We start from the raw sequence: 21,277 nt of genomic DNA, 5'->3' as shown, positions 1-21,277 counted from the left end.
TTATAAATGTGTTGACAAAACAGAAAATGCTGGAAATACTCAGCAGGTCTGGCAGTATCTGTGGAGAGCGAAACATTGTTCATTTTTCAGGTCAATGACCTGTTATCAGAACTGCCCTGTCACTTTGTTACCTTATGCTCACTTCCCAAGTACATATTTTTGATGCTGATTTTAACTTTCAGCAGCAGAAGAAAAAGGGCAGAAGCTGCTCAGATACACATTGTACATCTCACCCAATTTGCATTTCCTGTGCCCTGGCTAATATTTATCCCCCAACTAACCACTAAAAACAGATCATCAATTATCTCATTATTGTTGGTGGGACCTTGCTGTGCGCAATGTGTCTGGCACATTTGCCTACATTACAACAGTGACTGCACTTCAAAAAAGTGCTTCACTAGTTGATAAGTGCTTTGGGACGTCTTGAGATTGTGAAAAGTGCCATAAAATGCAAATTCATTCTTAATTGGTAAAATGGTAAAATTGGTAAAATGTCATAAAGGTGCATGTTGGGTACTTTTTCAAGGTTGGAGCTGACGCATGTTGTTCAATTGGAGAAATAAAATCAAAAAGACTTGCATTTATATAGTGCCTTTCATGATCTCAAGACATCCAAAGTGTTTTATAGCCAATGAAGTAATCGAAGTGATTGTTGTAATTTAGATAGAGAGAGCTTTGCACTTCTAAGGAAGCATTGCACTGTCAGAAGTGCTGTCTGTCAGATGAGAGGTTAAATGAGGTCCCCTACCTGCTCTTTAAGCTGGACGTAAAAGATACTATCACACTATTTCAGAGAAGAGCAGGGGAGTTCTCCCTTGTGCCTTGGCCAATATTTATCTCTCAATCAGCATCATCAAAACAGATTATTCGTTCATTATCACATTGATGTTTGTGACAGCTTTGAGTTGGCTGCCATGTCTCCTACATTTCAACAGTGCCTACACTTCCAAAGCACTTTATTGGCTTTAAAGCAATTTGAGATGTCCTTGAGTCATGTAAGGTGCTATAAATGCAAGTCATTTTTTCTTTTTTTTATTAGCATAAAATTCATGAATGTTTTAAATTCTATCGTTGCCCAAATACGTGGTATTTAATTAAAGCTGCCACCAGATGGCACTCTAAAACAATTTAATATGGTCATTATTCCTCAGGTCCATCAAAGCCTCTTCAGTGCACTTTGGAATTTAATTACCTTCAACTGCCTTTTTTGCCAACTTTTTGAGATAATTTATACATTTTATGCAATCCTGTATACTCATTGAAATTTAGATATTTTATTAAGTAGATTTATTTTGCTTCTGGCACGTCACTGGCCCACACAGGGGACTTCTCTGGATTTTCTACTGTCCCTCTTTCACACAAATGTGCTCTCAGTGTGATTTGTGTCAAGCCCTGGCTAACAGAGTCTGTGGGAGGAGGCTGTTGTGGCGGTGGTAAGAAGCAGGATCTCCTTCACAGCACTGTAAAAGTCCTGGCACAGCTCCTTAAAGCTCCACTTGCATTTTCTGCTCTCTGCAACTGGTTGAATTTTGCTCTTTCTTGTCCCTATTGTGCTGAGAGAAGTAAGGAGCTCCCCAGTTCACAACAAAGAGAGGGAGGACAGCTCCTGTTTCTGAGGGAGCCTGGCAGGACATGCTGAAGAGTTGGTAATGACAAGGAGGACCTGGTTGCCTGCTTCGCCCTCCTCAGTAGAGGCTTCCTGGGAAGAAACGCAGTCTCAGCAGTAAAGGAATCGTCTTCCTGGATGAGGGAGAAATTCAACAGCTCAGTGAAACTTGCTGATAAGTGAGTCCTACACTTATCTATTAAGACAGTTCTGCAATGACATGCCTGCAACACGCACATGCAACACGCACACATAGTTTCCCCTCTACCCGCTGCACATTCACAGGGCATGTTTTCTTATCTTTATACAACCCTTTGAAAGAAGAAGGAAAGGCAGACTTGCATTTATACAGACAACGTTTCCTGACCTCAAGACAACCCAAAGTACTTCACAGCCAATGACATCAAGCACAAGGCAATACCTATTCATGCAAGACATACACTTCACCTTCCACAGACAGTGGGGGCGGCCGTTAACCCTCCCCCCCTCCCCCTGGCAGTACTCAATTTGCATGCTGTTTGCTTGCACACTTCTCTTTGGAAGCAAGTGACCCCTCTCCACCACCCCACCCCCACCCCCCACCCCCCCCCCACCGGGTAACTACTGCAGGCTTCAGGCCACAATCAGCATTTCAGCAATCTCTCTCTAAATAAAGTCCACAAAAGAACAACAATAACTTGTATTTAAACAACACCTTTTACATAGTAAAACACAGATGTCAGTCTTCAGCCAATCCGATTCACTCCGTGTGATATCAAGAAACAACTGAAGGCACAAGAGCTCTAATTAGACACCGAGCCACATAAGGAGACATTAGGACTTTAGGAGCATCTTAAAGGAGGAAAAGGGTAGAGAGGTGGAGAGAGAATACCAGAGCCTCGGCACTAGGCAGCGATTAAAATAGAGGATGCACAAGAGACTAGAACTGCAGGAGCACAGATATCGTGGAGGGTTGTAGAGCTGGGGAAAATTACAGAGATAGGGAGGGGCAAGGTAATAGAGGGATTTGAAAAGAAGAAGAACTTTAAAATTGAAGCATTATCAGCAATGTTCCCTCTAATTGCAATGTCCCAGACACCACCATCACCATCCCTGGGTATGCCCTGTGCCGCCGGCAGGACAGACCCACCAGAGGTGGGGGCACAGTGGCATACAGTCAGAGAGAGTTGCCCTGGGAGTCCTCAACATTGACTCCAGACCCCATGAAGTCTCTTGGCATCAGGTCAAACATGGGCAAGGAAATCTCCTGCTGATTACCACCTACTGCACCCCCCCTAACCACATCCCAACCCCCCCAACCGCCACCACCCTTGGCTGATGAATCAGTGCTTCGCCGTGTTGAACAATTAGAAGAAGCACTGTGGGTAGCAAAGGCATAGAATGTACTCTGGGTGGGGGACTTCAATGTCCATCACCAAGAGTAGCTCGGGAGCACCACTACTGATCAAGCTGGCCGCGTTCTAAAGGACACAGCTGCTAGACTGGGTCTGCGGCAGGTGATGGGGGAACGAACACGAGGGAAAAACCTACTTGACCCTGTATTCACGAATCTACCTGTCACAGATGCATCTGTCCATGACAGTATTGGTAGGAATGATCACCACACAGTCCTTGTGAAGATGAAGTCCCGTCTTCACAATGAAGATACCCTACATCGTGTTGTATGGCACTACCACTGTGCTAAATGGGATAGATTTCAAACAGATCGAGCAATGCAAAACTGGGCATTCATGAAGCGCTGCGGGCCATCAGCAGCAGCAGAATTGTACTCGATCACAACCTGTAACCTCATGGCCCGGCATATCCCCCACTCCACCATTACCATCAAGCTGGGAGACAACCTGGTTCAATGAAGACTGCAGGAGCAGCACCAGGCATACATAAAAATGAGGTGTCAGCCTGGTGAAACTACAACACAGGACTACTTGCATGCCAAACAGCAGAAGCAGCATGCAATAGACAGGGCTAAGCGATCTCACAACAAACGGATCAGAACCAAGCTCTGCAGTCCTGCCACATCCAGTCGTGAATGGTGGTGGACAATTAAACAACTGACAGGAGGAGGAGGCTCCACAAATATCCCCATCCTCAACACATCAGTGCAAAAGATAAGGCTGAAGCACTTGCATCCATCTTCAGCCAGAACTGCCAAGTGGATGATCCATCTCGGCCTCCTCCTGAGGTCCCCAGCATCACAGATACCAGTCTTCAGCCAATCCGATTTACTCCGTGTGATATTAAGAAATAACTGAAGGCACTGGACACGGCAATGGCTATGGGTCCTAACAACATTCCAGCAATAGTACTGAAAACCTATGCTCCAGAACTAGCCACGCCCCTAGCCTAGCTGTTCCAGTACAGCTACAGCACTGGCATCTACTCGGCAATGTAGAAAATTGCCCAGGTATATCCTGTGCACAAAAAGGACAAATTGAACCTGGCCAATTACCGCCCCATCAGTCTACTCTCGATCATTAGTAAAGTGAGGGAAGGGGTCATCGACAGTGCTATCAAGCGGCTCTTGCTCAGCAATAACTTGCTCAGTGACGCTCGGTTTGAGTTCCGCCAGGGCCACTCTGCTCCTGACCTCATTACAGCCTTGGCTCAAACATGGACAAAAGTGCTGAACTCCAAAGGTAAGGTGCTCTTGACATCAAGGCAGCATTTGACCGAGTATGACATCAAGGAGCCCTAGCAAAACTGGAGTCAATGGGAATCAGGAAAGCTCTCTGCAGGTTGGAGTCATACGTAGTGCAAAGGACGATGGTTGTGGTTGTTGGAGGTCAATCATCACAGCTCCAGGACATCACTGCAGGAGTTCTTCAGGGTAGTGTCCTAGGCCCAACCACCTTCAGCTGCTTCATCAATGACCTTCCCTCCATCATAAGGTCAGAAGTGGTGATGTTCGCTGATGATTGCACGATATTCAGCACCATTCACGACTCCTCAAATACCGAAGCAGCCCTTGTCCAGATATAGCAAGACCTGGACAACATCCAGGCTTGGGCTGATAAATGGCAAGTAGGATTTGCACCACACAAGTGCCATGCAATGACCATCTCAAACAAGAGAGAATGTAATCATCTCCGCTTGATGTTCAATGGCATTACCATCACAGAATCCCCAACTATCAACATTCAGGGGGTTACCATTGACCAGAAACTGAACTGTTCCAGCCACATAAATACTGTGGCTACAAGAGCAGGTCAGAGGCTGGGGAGTTCTGCAGTGAGTAACTCACCTCCTGTCTCTTCCCAAAGCCTGACAACCATATACAAGACACACCTCAGGAGTGTGATGGAATACTCTCCACTTGCCTGGATGGGTACAACTCCAACAACACTCAAGAAGCTCAGCACCATCCAGGACAAAGCAGCCCGCTTGATTGGCACCCCATCCACCTTCTTTAAGATTCACTCCCTCACCACTGATTCACAGTGACAGCAGTGTGTACCATTTACATTATGCACTGCAGAAACTCACCAAGGCTCCTTCAACAGCACCTTCCAAACCCACGACCTCTACCACTTAGAAGGACATGGGCAGGAGATGCGTGGAAACACCACCTGCAAGTTCCCCTCCAAGTCACACACATCCTGACTTGGAACTATATCACTGTTCCTTCACTGTCACTGGGTCAAAATCCTGGAACTCCCTTCCAAACAACACTATTGGTGTGTACAGGACATACTTGGGCAATTTTTTCACATTGTTGGGTAGATGCCAGTGTTGTAGCTGTACTGAAACAGCTCAGCTATGGGCACGACTAGTTCTGGAGCACAAGTCTTCAGTACTATTGCCAGAATGCTCAGCCAGATTGCAGTTCTTGGGTATCTGAAAGGAGAAATGCACACAAGGGTAGGGTTATGGCCACATGGTTGGAGGTGGGCTGGGGGGTGGGGGAAGTAGCTTGTAAGTCAGATTGTGGGATGAGAGGGAAGTGGAATGTGAAAAGGAGGATTAAGCATGAGGATACACTCATCTTCCAAGGTTTCAGCCCTACCATGGGTCCACAACCTTAGCTATGGGGGCCTTAATAATGGCGAGCACTGTCTCCTCCATGGGGGTAAGGACATGTAGCTGTGCCTGTTCCCTCACCCCAGTTAGCACCTGCTGCCTTTGGTTGTGCGCCACCTTGTCCTGTGAGAGAGAGGGAAGAATGTCTGAATGTGGAGCAATCTGTTTGGGTGATGTGACTGTGTGTACAAGCTGTGAGGTTTGTAGTGGTGCTATGTGTGTGAGGGTGAGGTGAATCGATGAAATTGAGGTATGAGTCTGACTGATAGAAATAATTGGTCAGTGAGTGATGGGGATGTGATGCATTGAGCAGTCTGTGAGTCTGGTGATGCAGTTGGTAATATATGGCATTTAAAGATGCATTCACTGAACTTGATCATTCGTGTGAGGTCATTGAACTTTATCCATGTCCTTGTGGCTTGACTCCTGGCATCGAGTGCCATGGCTATCTGGTCCCACTGTTTTCCAAGAGTTTGTCCAGAAGGCCTCCTGGCCCCCTGTGGATATACATCTCTCCTCCATATGCCTCCAGTTCACCGTTGGAAAATTTTGGAGGCACTCTCTCCCTTGTTGTGCTATTGTTGAGTGTTTCCCAAATCAGAATTAATTGCAGAATGGCTTCCAGCACTTGCTGCAGAGATAATACACCTCTCCTTTAAGCAGGCTAGCTTTAACTGGTGCTGGCCTCTAATGATTTCAGACCCTTGATGAGGTGTGCAACCACTCAACAGCCTGTCTTGCACTGGCTGCACACTGCAATCATGTTTATTAGCAGGCAGCATGAAGTAGGTGTGCATCCCACATCACATCACAAACCTCATGCCCATTTGCAGAGGCTATTGAATTTTGGCACCAGTTACTTTGTCTTTCCGAGACAAGTTGGAGGAAATTTCTGCTTATTTAGTACTGGATGTCAGAGAAGGAAGCTTGGCAAGCTGAAGGAGGCACACCAGATTCCAAGCCCTTGGAAATCCTGGTAGAACCTACCTTGGACATAGTGGTCTGCCATTCTGAGGTTCTCATTGGAAAGTGGCATGCTGAAGTGCCAACTTTATTTTCATTCATGGGGTGTGGGCACCACTGCTAAGGCTAGCTTTGTTGCCTCTCTCTACTTGCCCTTGAGAAGGTGGTGGTCACTGACAGCTTTCTTGCATACAACTGAGTGGATTGCTAAGTAATTTCAGAGGGCAGTTAAAAGTCAACCACATTGCTGTACCTCCTGAGTCACATGTAGGCCAGACCAGGTAAGGGCAGCAGATTTCCTTCCCTAAAGGGCATTAGTGAACCTGATGGATTTTTAATGACAATCTGGTAAGCTTTATGGTCACCATTACTGACACTAGCTTTTTAATTCCAGATTTTATGTAATTAATTGAATTTAAATTCCCAATTGCTGTGCTGGGATTTGAACTCATATCTCCAAATCATGCCCAGGACTCTGATTACTAGGCCAGTAACATAACCACTAAGTTACTGTACCCACCATCTGCCTCTGTTACTAGCTATAAAACTCCTCCTCCACTGTCTCCTTAATGGCATGGGGAAATCCCAAAAGGAATGCCCATGCTACCCACAGGGTGCTGCTGCTTATTTCAAGCAAACTATCTTCAATGGTAGGGAAAAAAAAATCTCAATTCCATTCAAAGAAAAGGCAACTATTTAAAGATCAACATAAACAATAAGCCACCAAAATTGCAACAAAGTGAGCTTTGTGCCAGCTTTGAAAGGCACACAGCATTAGTAATGGAGCAAAGTTTCAGAATTCTTGGGAGTACAAGCACCCACACCCGCAAATGGGTAATGAATAAAGCCACATCTGAAACCCTCGGGCTGATGTAAATCAGAGCAAAATGGGTACAAGATTAAAGCCTTTACTTTTTTAAATCTCCTGTGCACCTGGCACACACCCAAGCCATGGTCTGTGCATAAGTTTGACATCTGGTTGTTATCACAGATCCCATACTGAGGTGGCTTGGTGGGACTAATTTCCCAGATTCATTTCCACTGATTACTCCCATCTGCAGTTTTATTACGTTCCTGGTTTTTGTGACCACAATGGTTTGGCTCACAGTCGCTTTCACCTTTGAACGATCTGGAGCCATTTGTTGCAGGAAGCTGAAGACAAAATATCGCACCAAGAGAAGGGCAACTGTGGTTATTGGAACAGTGAGTGTGGTGGGCTCCTTAGAGAGTGTTCTCTGGTGCTTTATTTATGTACCTGAATATATAATTGATACTGTTCCAGGGGCTGGTATCCTTAAATCGAGCTACTTTACTGCCACCGTTTGGACTGCTTTTGAACTGTTTCACCGCATTTTAACTCCTTGTATCCCGTTCTTTCTGATTTTGGTGCTGAAACAATGTTTAGGACGGATTTTTTTTTATTTCATGGACTGTTTGATTAGAGAACACAATTTTAATTCAGTAAATGACGGTCATCTCTAACCACCTCCCCCATTCGCAACACCATTCATTAGTAGTTAGTTTAGATTAGCAGTCATAAAGTGGCCCCTTAAACTGGTATAGTCAAATAATTCCCCCTAAGTTCTGTTTATTACGTTCACCATCATACAATCTTTTTCCTGCATGGAGGTGAATAAAGTGGCATTAATGCAACTTGGAACAGGCCTGTATAAACTATATTTATTAAACAATGAGAAGAATTGGGCCATTCCAAAGAACACATGGTTCCTAACTTCTATTTAATTAAAATGTGCAAGAAAAACATCTAGTCATTTATAAAAGACAAGGCCATACTTATCAATCTGTTTACAAAGCTGTGGGTGAAGGATTTCTTCCTGCAGCTCTTTGGGAACTGACCATATGTGTGGAATATCTAATATGTTAATGATTCAATGAAGAATATATTTCATTCCCTTCCAAAAAGAGCAAGATTCCATCCACTTTACACCACTTCTCATCTAGTTGATGTTTTTGTTCATTTCATTTTTTTAAGACACATTCTGATATTGTCATGAGATAAAAGCTGGTACATGGTAATAGATATAGAACAGCTGAACGTTTGGCCATGAAATTCCTGGGAGTTTTCCTGGATGACTGCTGTGACTTCAGTGGAAGACTGGCCTAACCCCAGGGATATGTTAACAATCATTTACACAGGTTCCCTGGTGGTTCCGCCAGTCTCCTGCTGAAATACTGACAGCAGACAGGGACAATCTCAGTGAATTTCAGGGCCCAAATGTCCACAACCAAAGTGCCTTCAGGTATAAATGCCGAGTTGTGTTACTGGATCTCAGTTTGGGCAGTGGTGCAACCCTCAGTTGTCCCTGGGCTAAGGGAGAGGATAAAAAAATCTAGTTTCTATCCAACAACACTTTCTAGAAAGGGTGCAGATGTGAATGATGGATTAGACCATGAACAGGTTCAGCTGTAAAAATTATATATATAGAGAAAGTGCAAATGGGGGACACCTCTGTTCATGTCTCTCTTGAAAAACACCTATCAACAACTGCACTGTTTTTTGTCCTTTAACCAAATTCCTACCAATGCTGTCATGCTTCCTTATATATTGTGCACCTCAGTTTTGTTAACAAGTGTCCTACGTGCCTCCTTTCCAAAGGCAGTTTTAAAACGACATTCGGGCTCTCTCAGAAATCACCAGGGTTGTACTTGTGAGATACATTCTCATAGTCCTGCGTGTCTCCAGAAGAACATGTATGTACAATATAAGTTTAAAATGAAGTTCTGAAAGAATATTTTTATTCCTCGTGGAACTCAACTCTTACCATTACTTATAAACATTTACTTAAAAAATGGAGTTTTGGGCACAATTGGGAAATTCAGTTGCTTGAAATTGTGCTGGTTAGGTTGTAGTCCAAATTTCCACTAAAATTCATTTGCATAATCACAGATGTAAGATCTTCCATGAGCCAGCACAATTAGGCAGTGTAATACAACCTAATTGTTTCTTTTTTGCATTTAAGAATGGGAACCTGTTGTATTTCTATTAATACAACTGAAAATGGATTTATCACCAAAAATAAGCATTTTTAAGGAGGGTGGCAAGTCCTCCACCCATGAGTAACCCAATTTAAAATGACTGAAAATGACAAAAGAAAAACTATACTGAACTATTTCATAGTTTTGTTTGGTTTAGACTGGTAAATTTCTTAGAAAATAAAACATTTGTTGATATAAAAAACATTCAACATTCTAGTGCGCCGAAAAGAATGATTTCAATTTGAGGAGTCTTCCTGAATGAGCACAATGGTTAGAATCTTCCAATTTTGTCCTGGGGCATGACCAATTTTGTGGGTGGGCCTTCGGGCAAACTGAATCATGAACCAGTGTAAAAAATTGGGGGAAACATGAATGTAAGTGTTTTTGGGCATTATTTAAGTTTAAAATTCTCCAATCTTCTGGGTTGGTTTGGCCGATTCTGCCCGGATTGCTGTGATATTACAAACATAAAGTGGAGTCTCAATGCCAAGGTTTAATTTATCAAGTTTCCTATCAAATGAATGGTGTGAAGAAAAGTTCTTTCTGTAGTTGTTTGATAGCATGCCAAGTGGTGGAAAGCCTTTTGCTTTTCATTAATGAGCTAACGTATATCACATATAATTCCTTTTTCAGTAATAACAGAAGCAGATAATTTTACTTATGAGATTATACTGTAAATTATCTATTTTACTGATCTTTTTAAGTTCTTAGGTGCAAGTACAGATGTTTTGAATTCTATATTGACATTACTCCTGAAAAACTAGTATGCAATACCAAATATTGTAAAGACTGAATGAATTGAAATGAAATATTATAGACAGTGATACCATTTTAATTGATTGAAGTATTTAATTTAATCGGTACTAGTTTTGCTAGGGCTCCTTGATGTCATATTCGATCAAATGCTGCCTTGATGTCAAGGGCAGTCACTCTCACCTCACCTCTGAAGTTCAGCTCTTTTGTCCATGTTTGGACCAAGGCTGTAATGAGGTCAGAAGCTGAGTGGCCCTAGTGAAACCCAAACTGAGCGTCAGTGAGCAGGTTTTGCTGAGCAAGTGCCGCTTGATAGCACTGTCAATGACCCCTTCCAACACTTTGCTGATGATTGAAAGTAGACTGATAGGGTGGTACTGGCTGGGTTGGACTTGTCCTGCTTTTTGTGATGGGACATACCTGGGCAATTTTCCACATTGCTGGTAGATGCCAGTGTTGTAGCTGCCCTGGAACAGCTTGGCTTGGGGCGCAGCTAGTTCTGGAGCACACATCTCCATTACTATTGCTAGAATGTCGTCAGGGCCTTTGCAGTATCCAGTGCCTTCATTCGTTTCTTGATATCATGTGGAGTGAATCAGATTGGCTGAAGATTCAAGATTCTGGAAAGGTCCCAGCGAATTGGAAAACCGCAAATGTGAAACGTCTGTTCAGGAAAGGAGGGAGACAGAAATCAGGAAACTGTAGGCCAGTTAGCCTAATGTTTGACATTGGGAAAATGCTAGAATCCACTATTAAGGAGTTAGTAGCAGGACATCTAGAAAATCACAACACAATCTGGCAGAGTCAACATGGTTGTGTGAGAGGGAAATTGTGTTTGACAAAATTTACTAGAGTTCTTTGAGGATGTAAAAAGCAGGGTGGATGAAGGGGAACCAGTAGATGAAGTGTATTTGGATTTCCAAAAGGCATTCGACAAGGTGTGACATAAAAGGTTACTACACAAGATTAGAGCTCATGATGTTGGGGGTGATATATCAGCAAGGATAGAGGTCTGGCTAAAAGGAAACAGTGAGTCGGGATAAATGGGTCATTTTCAGGATGGCAAACTGTAACTAGTGGAGTGCCACAGGGATCAGTGCTGGGACCTCAACTATTTACGTTCTATATTAATGACTTGGATGAAGGGACCAACTCTATTGTAGCCAAATTTGCTGATGATACAAATATAGGTAGGAAAGCAAGTTGTGAGGAGGATACAAAGAGTCTGCAAAGGGATATAGATAGGTTAAGTGAGTGGTCAAAAATTTGGCAGGTGAAATATAATGTGGGAAAATGTGAGGCAGGAAGAATAGAAAAGCAGAATATTATTTAAATGGAGAGACTGCAGAATGCTGCAGTACAGAAGGACCTTAGTGTCCTTGTACATGAATTACAAAAAGTCAGCATGCAGGTACAGCAAGTAATTAGGAAGGCAAATGGAATGTTGGCCTTTATTGCAAGGGGAATAGAGTATAAAAGAAGGGAAGTCTTGCTACAACTGTACGGGGCATTGGTAAACTGCACCTAGAGTACTGTGTAGAGGGTCACTTTATTTGAGAAGGGACATACCTGCATTGGAAGCAGTTCAGTGAAGGCTTACTAGGCTGATTCCTGGGATGAAGGCTTTAACTTATGTGGAAAGGCTGAGCAGGTTGTGTTTACACCCATTGGACTTTAGAAGAATGAGAGGTGATCCTATTGAAACATAAGATTCTGAGGGAGCTTGACAGGGTAAATGCTGAGAGGATGTTTCCCTTCATGAGGGAATCTAGAACTAGGGGGCACAGTTCCAAATTAAGGTGTCTCCCATTTAAGACAGATGAGGAGGAATTTCTCCTCTCAGAGGGTTGTTACTGTTTGGAATTCTCTTCCCCAGTGAGCAGTGGAGGCTGGGACATTGAATATATTCAAGGCTGAGTTCGACAGATTTTTGATAAACAAGGGCTTAACAGGGTTATGGGGGACAAGGCAGGCAAGTAGAGTTAAGGCCACAATCAGATCAGCCATGATATTGAATGGTAGAGCAGGCTCGAGGGACCAAAAGGCCTGCTTCTGCTCCTATTTCTTATATTATTATCTAACAAAGCATTTTGGAGCAGTACATCAAGGTATGAGACAAAAATATAACCATAATTTCATTTGTTCTGAGAAACTTGCTGACAAAATGTATTTGTAATCCTTTAAAACAATAAGACTTGGTTTAATTCATTCCAATGAATCATACACTTGATTCTCATTTGAATGGTTCAACCCTAATTCATGCCATTCCTGTTTGTTTCATAACAATTGTATGATTTTATAAACTGTCTCCCATGCAGATGATACTATAAAGAGAATAAAATCTATCTGCATGTTTCTGTAACTGTTAATGTAACATTTAGAAGTAGATTGGTGATATTTCTCCTTTCTGTACTGAGAATTTTTCTTTGCTGTACTATAGCATTGTCTTTCAGTTTGTGATGGTTCTTTAATGCTTAATGCTATGGTGAGATATGAATATTGCTACAGTATTGAACCATGTAGCTGTAATGTGCAGTTCCTCTAATACAAGCCATTATATCTTTTATTTTGTTGAAGTAAGACCAGACATCACATGGTCCTTGGTGAGCATAACAGAAACTCCTCCGATGAATCAATTCAGATTAAGGCCATTATCAAGGAATGTACAAATTTTTAATGTATTATTCTCGAAGAGGCCTCTAATTGGGATTTAGTTCAGATCCTAAAATTTGGGCCTACTGAATCAGAATCACAATGTGGACTCCATTTAGTTGTGATTTGGGATCGCAGTCACGAATGATTGATGGCACTTACAAAGATAATTTCTTGCTCTACATTCTGTGGCAGTTTGCAGCACTGTTTGGTCTGTAGAATAGTACCAGCAGTGTAATGATTGTTTTACAGTGTTTCATGGAAGGTGGTTTTAACTGTCGTCTCAGAAAAGAATGCCAAGCTAAAAAATGTGAGGCATTTCCATTCTCTACATTATCAGCCCTTGGTACTGGGACTACTTTTTCCCATCTAGAACAGGTCCTCGCTCATCCTGGATGGAACTGGTAATCAACAAACAGTGATATTATTTGACTTAAACGACACTCGCCAATCTTGTGTCTCCCATTTGTTTGCTTGGCACAACCAATCATGTCCCAGAGTCCACACAGTAACATTGTGTTGTGACAAGACCTGCCACAATGGTTGACACTTTAAAAGAAAGAGTTACAATTTTATAGCATCTTTCACAACCACAGGACGTCCCAAAGTGCTTTATAACCAGTGAAGTACTTTTGAAGTAAAAACAAGAAATGCTGGAACCACTCAGCAGGGCTGGCAGCATCTGTGGAAAGAGAAGCAGAGTTAACGTTTCGGCTCAGTGACCCTTCTTCGGGTAACTGACCCGAAACGTTAACTCTGCTTCTCTTTCCACAGATGCTGCCAGACCTGCTGAGTGGTTCGAGCATTTCTTGTTTTTATTTCAGATTTCCAGCATCCGCAGTATTTTGCTTTTATTTCATTACTTTTGAAGTGTAGTTACTGTTGTAATGTTGAAAACATGGCAGCCAATTTGTGCACAGCAAGCCCCCGCAATCAGCAATGGAATAAATAACTAGATTACAGTTTCAAGGTTCTGGGAAACAATCGCTAAAAATTTCATCTTTGCTGTTGTAAAATGTGCATTAGAGGATCACCCACTTGTTACCAATTTTCCTCTCCCATTGACTGTTACTTAAAGTATGTTTCCAAATATTTCTCATTTGTTTTCCAGCTTTTACTCATTTTGTGATGCACGAGGTGAATTTGAATATCTATTAAAATGGGCAATATAGGAAGAGTTTAAAAAAAACTGTGAGGATTTGTGTACATATTCCCTGGATGGCTAGAGGGGTACGATTAGAAATCTGATTTAACTCATGGGGTTGAAATGAATTTGATCCAGTGCAGTACAGAAGAAATACCAAGTAATGGTTCTTTTTAAAGTATGCTCAGCATATGTGTTCAGAGTGAATTCCCACTTCTCTCCTCCTTCCCTCCTTTTGGTGCTCCCACTGAAGGAAAGGCAGGAGACAGTGAAACTCTCAGAAACCAATGGGACATGATTTGAAGAATGTTGAAGATACAGAAAAAACTGTTGAGTGGTACTTAGGAGAAAATGTCATCAACAAGATAATGTCAGAGACTTTGGTGAGGCTGGACTGTAGTATGGCCCCTGATCTATCTGGACATTTGAATTCCCGTGCTGTGTTTGATGCTGACCACCACAAACACATGCACCTCATTATGCTTTTGCTCGGTAGGTGCACGTGGCTTCTCCAGAGGTATCATGAGGCAGGGCTACGGAATGTTGCCTTGGTCTTTTAAGAGCTAACTTTGCATGCTTCTTTATGGATAAACTAATGGGGATGCAGTGAATTGGATTAAAATAAAAATATTATTACTGTTGTCCAGGAAACAGCCATTGCTCTGCATTATGCTGTGCAGATGCTCACGGACCAGTTGTGCGTTGATGAAGTGATAGCCCCCCCCCCAGGTTGATGAATGTACAGTTACTGTGTACAGGAGCACATAAGGCTGCATGTACAAAATCAATGATACTCTGTATGTGGGAAAATACAAATATATAAATATTCTAGACGCTTACCACTTTTCTCAGAATTTCAATAACCTTGTACATTTCATATTCCATTTGTTTACCTTGGAAAGGATTAAGCAGCATGTGCACTTGCTAATTTGCTTTAATGGCATTTTTTAATCTTTTTAAATACTTTTCGTTATCTGTTTGACATTCCCACTGTACGACAGCTAAAGTTCATGGCAATAGAAGTATATAAAACCCATCACCGTTTTCTAAGATTCACAACAATAGAAAGCATGGCGTTCCTCTGGCTTCTCTCCTGCTTTGCCTTCATTGGAGCCAGTTATGGTAACTCGGTTTTAAATCAAAGTTCTAGTTTTAATCATTGAAATTGAAGATATTGGTTTGGATAGTCAGACACTGTTGATAATATGAAATTGTAACAATTGCTTCTTTCTACCTGGACCCAGGCTGTGGCTCTCCGGCCATCACCCCTATTGTCACAGGCTATGCTCGAATTGTCAATGGTGAAGAAGCTGTCCCAGGATCCTGGCCATGGCAGGTTTCCTTGCAGGTGAACTAATGTTATTGAGCTGGATAGAAAAGTAAATGGATTTATAATTGTTCTGTTGAACTTCAAGCAATTAACACCATCCTGTGCTGTAACTGTAGGACATGCTCTTCCACACTTCTATTGAATCTACTTTAATAGTTAAAAGCTCATAGACCATATGCAATAAGGGGAAATAAAGAACTATTTGGTGTGTTTTTCTCACATGATTGATATGGATGAAAAAGGGTTGTAGCCCATTCTAGTTCATCCAGATAAAAAGTACCTCTGCATATAGTATTATCCAATGGTTTTTAAAAAAAATAATTCCAGGATTTTTAATCTACATCCTCCAAGTGAGAGACCATTCCATGTATTCCTCATTTTCTGCGTGAAGAGGAATTCCTAATGCCAGCCTTATGTTAGAACGTGAACAGAGCGTTGAGCTTTAGGTACATCACTTCCAACTCTGCTCCAATCCAAGCAACATCCGGGTACTCTCAACTCTTTCTTTTCTGTCCATCAATTACTTTCTATCCATGCTGCTAACATTCTAATTTTAACATATGTGTGAAGTTTTCTAATAATCTTCTGTGATACACCATGTCATAAACCTTCTGAAAACCCATACACTTACTGCATCCCTTTATCTATTCAATCTGTCACTTCTTCAAAATACATGACTTGCCCTTAATTAACGCAATTCTAAATACACACTAACTTTATTTTACAATATCAATTCTAAGAGCTCGCCCAGAAATGAAATTACACTAATTGATCTATAGTTACCTGGGGCTGAAATTTATACTCCCGCCGCATTTCGGCAGTGGCCGAAAACAATGGCGGCCCACCTATATGGGCTGCATGTTCTGTAGCTGCCGTAATCTTCCAATGATGTGGAGGGGCAGGCTATCCTTCCCTGGCAATGGCTTCAGCTGCCTGTGCGCAGGTGCTGACGCTATTTTTAAAGGGCTTTGGTTCCTACTGTTTAATATCTAAAGAGACATTTAATAAAAAAAATTAAATACATTTGTTCTGCCCCTCTTCCACCCCACTAATAACAATTAAATTAATGACTTGCCCTCCCCCTCCCAAAAACATTTACCTTGTCCACCTGACATTCCCCCCTTCCAAAGTACATAAACTTTAAACTATAACCCTTCGCACCACCCCTACAGCAATGACATTACTTTGACCCCGCTTCCCCCCGCCCCTGCACTGAGAAACATACCTCCTCCCCGCCACCCCCCCTCCCCATCTGTGTTTCGCCTCAGTTCCCCAGACGGGGATCCGAAGGGGTGGGAGTGCCGGCCTGCGGCATGAAGATCACACCGGGACAGACAACGGGAACGTAAGTCTCATTAATTCATTGATTTTAATTAATTTAAATAGCAGACCTGTCGCCAGGTGGTGGTGGTGCGGAGGGTGCTGCCGCCACTAGGCCTCGCCACTGCCAGCAATATCGGGCCAAGCCTTCCCAGCGTTTGGGTGTGTGGCGGCCCTCTCCCACAGGAATTTTCAAGCCCCCCCCCCATCGCCCCTCCAACAACCCCCAATGTCGAGGAGGGTCTGTAAAATCAACCCCTGGTCTATTTTTCCCTCCCTTTTTGAACAAATGTGGTACATTGGTCACACTCCAGTCCCATTGCAAAATTTTCAAATTTAAGGAGAATTGAAACATTGTCGCCAGAGCCTTTCTTACCCCCTTTCTGACTTCAATAGCCCCAGGTGCCTATCGTCAGTGGTCAGTGATTTATCCACATCAAATTCTCCCCGTGTTTTCAGAACTAATTCCTATTCTACAATCACCTCTAACAATTTCTCCATATCCACCTCTATTACATCTCTATTCCCACTTACACCATCATTTGTATAAAAAAGCACATATTCAATTAATATCCTGCCACACCTTAATCCTTCACGATTAGACTCTGACCTTCATCCATGTCTTTAAATATTTAAATAAAACCTCTTACATGTCTCTAAAAGCCATTAACATTTATTTTTATATTAGCTTATTGTTTTTCATATTCCTTTTTAGTCATTCTAATATCTTTTTACTTCTCCACCTCACTTTCTATATTCTTGTCAATTGTTTTTAGTATTATTAGCCTGAATGCTATCATATGCTTCGTTTGTAAAGTTTCAGTTTAGTTTTAATCTCCCTGTGTATCCGTGGAAATGTATTCCGCAATGCATTCCTTTTCGTTCATAGAAACACATTTATTTTCCACTCTATCACAAATTTGAAGATCTCCTGCTACTAATCTGATGATCTATTTGCTAACTTCCCTGCCCAGTCTGTTGGGTCCAGGCCCCTTCTTACAGAGAAATCTAGCTTGCATTTCGGACCCTGCATTGTGCACCTTCCAGTAAAATTAGGCCCACTTTAGAATGAGCAAAAATTTAAGATGTTGCCATGGTGTTACTGAGCATTTGCTTTCTTTGTGTAACAGACCAAATCTGGCTGGCATTACTGTGGCGGGTCTTTGATCAATGAAAACTGGGTTGTCACTGCTGCACATTGTGGTGTGAGGTAAGTCTTAAAATAAGGCCTGCAAAAAGAGAGAAAAAAATTGGAATTGTAGCTCTAAATTGCAGCTTCATTCAAGGAGAATAAAGCAGCTTTGGCTAACATTTTTGATCAAAGTAAAACCTAGTGCAATATGTAAATTGCAGGCGGAGGAAGAAAAGTTTGGAGAATATCAAGATCCTTCCCTGAATAAAGTAGGGAAGTGGAAGATGGCTGGGAAGTGACAATGACAAGAAAGTACAGTTTTCAGTTTAAAATCCTAGTGCCTTGAGGCCCAGAGTTGCTGACATTTTGCTACAAATGTACTCACTGTCACCTCCTGTTTCTCTGTTGTCTACTTTAGTACTGCAGATTTTGTTATTGTTGGTGCCCATGACAAAAGTTTAATAACAGAAACAAGCCAGAAAGCCATGTCTGTTGCCAAGGTATGTATGGATCACTCGGTAAACCTAGGATCCTATTTAAATTCAGTTCAAGTTTGGATTAATCCCCTGTTAAGATCCAAAATAATTGGGGGAATGGGGTGCTCCAGAGAATGACCACACTTGCTGATGGCTTTGGATGTCCAAAATAGAAGTGTTCCATCTCCCAATATTAATATTCCTCACATTTTTGAGCATTAAAACATTATAATTCTGACAACAGAATTATCAATCACCTTGAAACGCATTGAAAACAGAAGTTACTTTCAAATGCTCATTGAGGCAAGAAAGAAGAATGGTGGGCACCGGCCTTAGCATTCCACATGCCCCTATCCTTTGGGCCTTGGTTTCAATCCATTTCTCTCTCCAATATTCCAGCCCACTGAGCATCCAGCAGTATTTACTATGTAATGAACTATTAGTGAAATTACTACCATTACTGTGAGTGAAGAGACAAGTTCATGCATATGTATATATACACGTCACGCAGGGTTAGACCTTTCATTTTTTGTACATGAAATTGAGAGACTGAAAAGACCGCAATTGTCAGTGCTGAGCTAACGTTCGGATCAAGGCTGAGAACCATTTCAGTACTTGCAGCTGGGATACTTTTAAGCCCGAAAACCAACAAAAGAAATCACTTTTTTTTTAAATAAGTGAATCTCATCTAGAATGAATGTGAACTGATAGGTCTGAATCTTTAAAATTCACTTATTGGTATCAATGGATGTTTTAGTTTTAATTTACTAAGAATGTAAGAATCCTATTAACTGGTTGAAAGCTCTGTAAAGAATATCAAATTTCGAAAACAAAGATTAAGATGTATTTCACACAACTGTTTATAGTGAGCCACCATGAGAGTCAATCTGCTTCAGTCTTTATTTTGCATATCTATTTGTTTTCCATTAACTTGTTGACTGATCACTCTTATATCCAGTGATGTGTTTTTAACTTGTATTATCAATGAGCAATGTGCCCTCCATAGGTGCTGCTGCACACTGGTACTTGTTTGAGCAGGGCTTTCCCCTCTGATGCCCAGCAAAGTCTGCAGCTATTTGTCAGAATTAACTGCGCACCTGTATAAACATAACCAGAGTAATAAGCAGAGCCACCATTTCTGCTCTTACTATTACAGGTCATTACTCATCCTAAGTGGAACTCTTACACCATTAACTATGATGTTGCTGTGGTGAAGCTTGCATCTGCTGCAGTTTTCAATACACGAGTATCCTCAGTCTGTCTCTCTGCTGTAACTGATAACTACTCAGCTGGCACGAAGTGTGTCACAACAGGATGGGGAAGGACCCAATCACACCGTACGTCAATTTAAAACCTTACAAAAAGATCTGATATGACACAGTTGGGTCTTTCTCTGCTATTGGTTATGGTTTCATATCTTCATTCTCTTCCCTCGGAGAATGGTGTAAAAGTAGTGGAGAGATTCAAAGGCTGACTGACAGTTTGACAGGCCGAGATGTGTATCTTCTTCCTTGGCTGTAACCATTGTTATACCAGCTGATACGATGGTTAGTCCTATATAACGATAGGGTTTCCACAACCCATGATGGGGGACAACCTGCACCCACCAAACACAAGTAACTCATTCTGGTCCCTACTTGCTGAGACTGTAGAGCAGGATTTGAACCTTGCACCTTCTGACTCACCAGTGAGATGTCTACCACTCAGCTAAAGGCTATAATGACCAAAAGTCACTTTTCACTAGCTCATATGGAATATCAATATAGCTGCATTTTCAAAAATTAATTTGCAGAAATATTGTTTTAATGAATCAATATGATTGACAGCAGAGGACTAAATTTCTGCTGGTTAGTGGAAAGCATTCCGGAGTTATTTGAGTTTTTGCTGTCCTGATCTGTATTTGGGAATAATTATAGTATCACAGGACACTGTTAACCAGATTGATCAAATGGTGGGTTATAATGAGTAAGTAACATTCAAGAAGCCAACTGTGGAGATGAGCAAATCCTGATGCTAAAAGAACACAGTTCAGTTGCAATAGTCCGAAAACAAATCTAATGATTACGTTACAATGCAAGTTAAAAAAATAATGGAGAAAAGCAAGGCAAAATCTTAGCGAAAAATTGATTCAGACATCATATTTACTTGCAGCTGCTGAGCGCCCTGATAAACTGCAGCAAGCAGTCCTCCCTCTCCTTACCAATACAAACTGCAAGAAATACTGGGGTAGCAAGATCAGCGACATCATGATCTGTGCTGGTGCAGACGGCGCCTCTTCTTGCATGGTATGAAACTGTTCAGAGGTAATTAAATCTTTCTTTAACTGTAATAAAATAGAAACTAAAAGTCTGGGGTGTATTTTTCATCCCATTTACAGGGTGACTCTGGTGGACCTCTTGTCTGTCAGAAGAACAATGTCTGGAATTTGGTTGGCATCGTTTCTTGGGGCAGTGGCTCCTGCTCCACCACGTACCCTGGGGTCTACGCCCGTGTGACTGAACTCAGAGGGTGGATTGATGCGACCATTGCTGCTAACTGATTGCAAAACAAAAACCTGAAATGAAAATTAAAATAAATGGATTCATTAAAAATGCATTTTAACCTCATCTCTTTCTTAATGGTCCTGTCGTGTGATTAAATTAAAATCTATTCAGACTTTTAAAAAAGTGCTTAGTTTTGGATATCAATTTTGCTGGCAAGGGCAGCATTTATTAACCATCTTTAGTTGCCCTTGAGAAGGTGGTGCTGAGCTGCCTCCTTGAACCACTGCAGTCCGTCTGGTGTAGGTACACCCACACTGCTGTCGGGTGGGTGTTCCAGGATTTTGACCTAGCGATGATGAAGAAACCACAACTTATTTCCAAGTCAAGATGTGTGACTTGGTGGA

General features: G+C 41.9%; 1 protein-coding gene across 1 annotated transcript; it reads left to right on the top strand.

Moving 5' to 3' along the window:
* The first annotated feature begins 7,745 nt into the window (after window positions 1-7,745).
* Window positions 7,746-20,958, top strand: LOC137378984 (chymotrypsinogen A-like). The gene is made up of 8 exons (XM_068049547.1): window positions 7,746-7,789; window positions 15,134-15,254; window positions 15,377-15,480; window positions 17,913-17,992; window positions 18,333-18,414; window positions 19,547-19,727; window positions 20,542-20,675; window positions 20,768-20,958. Exons 2-8 carry the CDS (start codon window positions 15,143-15,145, stop codon window positions 20,927-20,929), a joined length of 855 nt encoding a protein of 284 aa, XP_067905648.1. The 5' UTR covers window positions 7,746-7,789; window positions 15,134-15,142; the 3' UTR covers window positions 20,930-20,958.
* Window positions 20,959-21,277: the final 319 nt, after the last annotated feature.

The sequence above is a fragment of the Heterodontus francisci genome, chromosome 17, assembly GCF_036365525.1.
Source record: "Heterodontus francisci isolate sHetFra1 chromosome 17, sHetFra1.hap1, whole genome shotgun sequence".
NCBI classification, from domain to species: domain Eukaryota; kingdom Metazoa; phylum Chordata; class Chondrichthyes; order Heterodontiformes; family Heterodontidae; genus Heterodontus; species Heterodontus francisci.
This window is presented reverse-complemented; position numbering and strand designations above follow the sequence as displayed.